Raw genomic sequence first — 6,000 nt, 5'->3', positions numbered from 1 at the left:
GACCATTACAAAACATTATTTCCTTTCCCGTGAGGTTTTGATCGTTTTATACATTTTTGCTCATTGTGTGTAAATTTAAATTTAGCACTGTTTCTGTACAGCTTCTCGTTTCTCGTGCCACCTGGGCATTTCTTTTCGCCTCAGCTTATATCTGTTCCGCAGTATAAAAAAAGCAGACAGCACTTGAGAGAAGGCACTTGCTCACATTATTCCATAATAATAGGAGGAATAGTAACAGACCGAGCCATGCAGTGCACAGGACCGAAAACGCATAAGCTTTTCGGGGACCCCAGTGGATGTCAAAGGAATTCAAGGTAACTGTAATTTGCCAGTGGACTACAAGTACTGATGAGATATAGACTTTGTTTATGGAGCACAGCATGGGTGCGATTAACGCAGTGTCTGGTGCGAAGTACATTATTTGATGGTAATTATCACTATATCATTCTTACTGCTATTTTAATAGAGATTGTAGCTGTTTAGTTGTGTCATGTCTCGCCATGCTAGCTTGGTTGCTCGTTTTCTCCCATGTAGGCAGTTATTATAATTTTGCAAAATCTCTTCTTTTCTCATTACGTCAGCAATTGCCAGTTTATGCTTAGGGAAGAACCTTTTTTAAGAACGATGCCTGGTGAAGAGTTTATTATCTAAGCTTTCTTTTTGGTTCTTCAATTTCAACATCTCGTGAGCACCGCTGTTCCAAATTCGATGCTTCTTCGGCGTCCCATGACATCAATGTTGAGGTAACTGTTTTTACAGTGGGCCATAGGAGGTTTTCGACTCGGAATGCTCGGCTTGGACCATCGGAAAAGCTACACCGGGCCATGATGAATTTTATGACACTTTTTACCTCAGTGTATTTTCCTAGTTTCTTTTTAGCTTTTGTGCTCATACCATGGCGTTTGATGTACCAAATTCAAATAGTTGTGCGAGTCATTTCCAAATCACTTTTCCACGTGTTCCTATGTTTGAATCGGCCCATAACATTTGATTTTGCGTGAAAAAGCTACGCTTCCATCTTTTACTCAATTCTACATATACGATAAGGGACGTGACATCAACATAATGCATGTTGTTTTCTCTTTTTTTTGCTCGTTACATCCATAAGGAGCTATGCAAGTCCAAAATATCGCAAGTCTGGGGGTTCTGCTAGGATGGGCATTCTGTGTTCTTACAGATCCAGTGAAATACACTCAACATAAAGGCAAGTTCAAAAGCTTTTGTACCCTACTTCCGCAAAGCCACTAGCGGTAATTCCTGCCATGGGTGCATGCTTATTTGTCCTATGCTTTAAGTCATGCAATGTGTCGATAGCAACTGATAGCAAGAAAAGAGAAACGCATTCGAATGGAGGGGAGATTCATTGAACCAGAGGATATGCTGAGATTAGAGAACTTGCTTGAGTAAGATGTGGCCGGCTGAAGCAAAACAGGAAAAACTGTAGCTCACAGAATTGAATTGAGCTCTGGGATATCACATGCCAGAACCATACTCCGAATTGGTTGTGGCCACGAGGGGATGTTTAACGTGCCCCCAATGCATGGGACACGGGCGTTTTTTGCATTTTGCTTCTATCAACATCAGGCCGCCGCGGGCGGGATGAGATCACAAAGCTGTTCGTCCTACAGATGGCATAGGAATGTTGATAGTAATGATGATGTTTGGCATGAATTGTGTATGAAACACGGCCTAACTTATTCAATAAAGGCAGGATAATTTATCATAAGCCCTATCGCCAGCAAAAGTACACATATTAGTGCGCATATAATGCAAGTTGATGCAGTGACGGCCTGACTTCCTACCTTGATTATCCATGTGCCACCTGCAAGGCTGTTTAGCTATTGTCTACGTATGACGTAACAACAATCTGCTCCTCAGGATAGATAGTGTGGTACATTTCATTTGAACATTTGGTAACGAACAAATTATATACGTTTAGAAATGAAAGCAACTAATATCCCCCAAAACAAACAAGAGCAAGAATATTTGATCCAATCGACAATACATTTCCAACAGATGCATACATGCCTTCTGTTACCAATTAACAAATCAAGAATTTTGTGCGCTTAAGCGAAGGCGTTCTAATGAGTGAACTTCAACTATAGTACTTTACCAGTAGACACTTATGTGTCCAAGAGTAATAGCGCAGAGAAGAATGTCACCGTTGTGTTGAATGCGAGACGAGAGCAATGGAAATCTTTCTTGACTGTGGTCTGTCTCCTTGCACCAAATTTTCACACGAGCCAAACAAAAACATAACCCGTGTAATCGTGCTGTGGTCGGCTCCAAATGCGCAGCGAAAGACCTATGAATATCTCAAACTGCGAGATTATCTTTTGAGAATTCCTGCTTCCCCACCAGTGCTATCTAACGTGCTAAATTCACAAATGCGTGCAAAAGGTAATCAGCAGAGCCTCGTATTGAAGGGGTCAGCTAGTTACAATATAGTAACACACAAGTTTACTTTTCCAATACCTTTTCACAAAAAAATTGAGTGATGGTGATGATACAGGGCACAGGAGAAAACCTTTGAAGTGACTTGACTGGGAATTTTGCCCATTTTGAACACCCGGAGACGGAACTGCACAGATATCTAAATGTACTCGAACTTTCGAATATCACTAAGAGGCGCCGTTTAACTGCGCAAAGTGCGTTCCATAAAGAAAATTTCTCCCAACAGACCAATAAAACTAAGGAATTTTTTTTACCTTTGAAACCAGGAAAAGAATCGTCGTTACATTATTTATTCTCATTGCCACTGTTTATCTGGGTACCTCACATAGGAGTCTCACGTATCCGCCTACCACCTGCACGCTCTTTCACATTGTCGTAAGCTCTTCACCGCGTTGGCTAATACCTGATACGGGCTTGCGCAAGCACACCAGACCTTGCACCTATAAGACACCACACCACACGGCAACTGGAGTCAATTCTGTGCAGCTCCGACGCGACAGACCAGCTCCACCTAGTCCACCGAGCGAAAAGGGCATCTGATTCCGCTGGACTCCTGGATTGACGGGAGCACCCATTGCAGAGTGTAGGAGCCATCTGCGCTTCTGTGCTCTTTTGTGTAAAATTATTTTCTCTCTCTCACACGGTGCTGTAGATGACTGGAGAGACGATGGATTCCTTGACTGGCACCATATCGAAAACCGCTCTTCACATTACCTATTTCGGTGAAAATCAAAACACCCACACCAATACTAAACTTCGGCCATAAAAAAAAGAAAATAATAACCTTACTTTTCACCCCTTCACCCCTAATATATAACATCAGAGCTCTGTATTGTGAAGTGAACATTAACAAAAACAGAGCCTCATCAAACCAAACCCGAAAGTGCATGGACCTTACGATTGTTGCTCCCGCCCCTGCGACTGTGCTTTTTGCGCTTAAAAACGGAATGCCTTAGGATACCGCGATCACGTGAGTATTTCAAGGTGATTATTTCAAGGGAGATCCCAGCACTTCCTTTGGTCGCGAGTCAATGGAGTACGCTCGGTTAGGGGTCACGTGACCACGCTGCACCACATGTTTAATTTTTAAGTGTGTTGGGAATTTTACCCTTTTGCACTGACCTTTTGAACACGTAATAACGCTTTTTTTCACTGATGACATTTTTGACATCATCGGCGCTGTCAAAGCATCAGGCGAAATTTTTGTACGAAATGAATTTTCTTCTTAATTGGTGGTAGCAATCTGACGCCTGTCCAATGACTTTTCTTTTTTCGAGGGAAATGACATCAGGTGAAATAGTCATTCGTGTCTCTGTGAGGAGCGCATATTTAGCCGCACGGGGAAGTAGTCCTGGAAGTTCGCGGTTATCCATCAAGTGAAAGATATTACCTTTCAGAGATCACCAGGGTGGTGCACTTTTTTAGGAATGTAGCAAAAACAAATTTCAACAGAGTCCTGTCTGACCCACGAACATATCGCTACACGTGCTTGCCTTTTTAATGTGTCCTATTTTTTTTCCCTTTAGTTACCTACAACGTCTGTGACACACCTGTGTGCGTCGAGCGAGGTAATGTATTTTCCGCTGTCATAACATTCATGTGTTCCCAGATAAGATTACCATGAATACCTAAGCTAAGCCACTTAGCCTGATAAGCCTGATCAAAATGACAGATTCTGGATTAGCTCTCCCGCACTGTTTTCCGGCCTTGGCTCATCTTTTATTTTCCTCTCCTTGCTCGCAACATCAGTTCAATGTCGCTTTCGTAAATCGAAATTTATTCTCTGGTGACAACCCTTTGCAATAATTCAAGTCTGTTTTAAGATGTTTTCTAATCAATGCAATATTCTTTCGTCGCAACTTTTGCTAAGGGGTCAGCAGTTGAAGCACTAAGATGACGAAAACATTTTCATTCCGAAATTTTCACTTAAAATTGGCTGATGGGACGACTTTCCCCAAACCAAGTGCTCGACCGCGTGCGCTCCAAAATCCATCGTTAGCTTTAGTACTAGGCCGAGCCATCTGCCTGTATTGTGTGTATTTAAATTTATTCAGCATACCAGCACCTGGACTGTCAACCAATTATTCGCAAAATTTTATTGACTCTACCGCTGTTGCCAGCAATTTTAGGTGAGATTCTGTTAAGCATGTAATGTCGTATCTTTCATATGGTACACTGAGTTTGATGTCACAAAAGTGACGATTAAAGCACGAAAAACGTAATGCAAAGCCCAGAGTCACGTTGTAAAGCTGGATGGTAGTTTTATTTCTACGTGTTAAGTCTTTTTGACCATAGGTAATAGTCAACAATTTGTTCCACATCAAAGAAAATCGGTACAGCGTTTGCGCATTAAAGGGCTAAAACACTTCAATAAGACAGCAAAAATTCACAGAAACCCGACCAATGACAAACAATTTTCCTAGTGTGGATAGACTTAGATAAGCTAGGCGTGGAACACCCTCTGTTTATTGACATAGATGCGTGCCAAACCACTGCAACATACATTAACGTTATTTAATAATGTACTCCAAAATGAAGATTTCATACATGGCGTGTGTTTTTACTACATACACTGGCACAGCCCGGCTGATCAACGAGTCTCTCAATGTGTCCGTCGACCCATGCACCGACTTCTACTCATACGCCTGCGGCGGATGGATGTCAAAACACAAGATACCAGAGAGCAAGCCGGCGACGGGAAGTTTCACCCTCCTTGACGATGAACTCAAAGAGACACTCAGAGGTAGGACATCTAGTTATTACATCGTGTTTATTGCGAAGATAAAGCAGGTTTTATGTTCCCACATGGCGACCAACCCATATGTTCCAAAGAACAGGACACGCTGAAAACAATGCTTTCAAAACAATAAAAGCACTACGCATGTCCGCATCCCCCCCTCCTCTTCCCCTTGCAATTCAAGGTTTCAACGTCCACTCGCGGGAAGTCAGACAGCAATAACACCTGCGAATATAAGCAGGTGTTAGACTTACGCCTGACCACAAAGGCTAGCATATATCATGGGTAGCAGCGAAGCAAAACAACTCGCGGGTTCTTTGTGCCATTGTTCTGTCTGCGTCATGATGGCGTTGCGGATTACGCTGGATACGTAGCCAAATGCGTCTTTGGACAAAGACTAAGGACACGTACAAGAAAGCTGCCTTTTTAAATAAAACATGCCTACAACTTTCACTATCAGTAAGCATCACTACAGTTTTTTTTTGTAAGATTACCTTGCCTCCCATTGAGAAGAACGCGTGATACATACAGCCAAAAAACACGAAAGCAATCAAGCACCCTTTGATGAGATGCAGAATGCTGTGGTATAAATCATTGTAGTTATGACTGGGGGAAAAAGTGGTGCTTCGTGGTGTTCAAGCGCGTAGCGCCAGTGGCTACGCATATTTACCCAATACATATGTCTCCTGCCGGCGACGCTATATCCAGCACAAATGGGGCGACGGTACCATGTGTCATGGTTGTGGTATTGTGTGGTGCGAGAACATAATCATAGATGGCGCGCTAGGTGACGCTGTAGGGCGGAGCGA

The 6,000-nt window shown here is 42.7% G+C and overlaps 1 protein-coding gene across 1 annotated transcript in view; it reads left to right on the top strand.

Moving 5' to 3' along the window:
* Window positions 1-236: 236 nt before the first annotated feature.
* The window catches only part of LOC135901937 (neprilysin-1-like), a 37,504-nt gene continuing 31,740 nt past the window's right edge, over window positions 237-6,000 (top strand). The window contains exons 1-4 of the mRNA XM_065431779.1: window positions 237-314; window positions 1,109-1,204; window positions 3,981-4,022; window positions 5,036-5,197. Coding sequence (XP_065287851.1) covers window positions 1,114-1,204; window positions 3,981-4,022; window positions 5,036-5,197 — 295 coding nt within the window. The 5' untranslated portion in view covers window positions 237-314; window positions 1,109-1,113. The remainder of the gene's footprint in view (window positions 315-1,108; window positions 1,205-3,980; window positions 4,023-5,035; window positions 5,198-6,000) is intronic.

This window comes from Dermacentor albipictus, chromosome 9 (assembly GCF_038994185.2).
Source record: "Dermacentor albipictus isolate Rhodes 1998 colony chromosome 9, USDA_Dalb.pri_finalv2, whole genome shotgun sequence".
NCBI classification, from domain to species: Eukaryota; Metazoa; Arthropoda; class Arachnida; order Ixodida; family Ixodidae; genus Dermacentor; species Dermacentor albipictus.
This window is presented reverse-complemented; position numbering and strand designations above follow the sequence as displayed.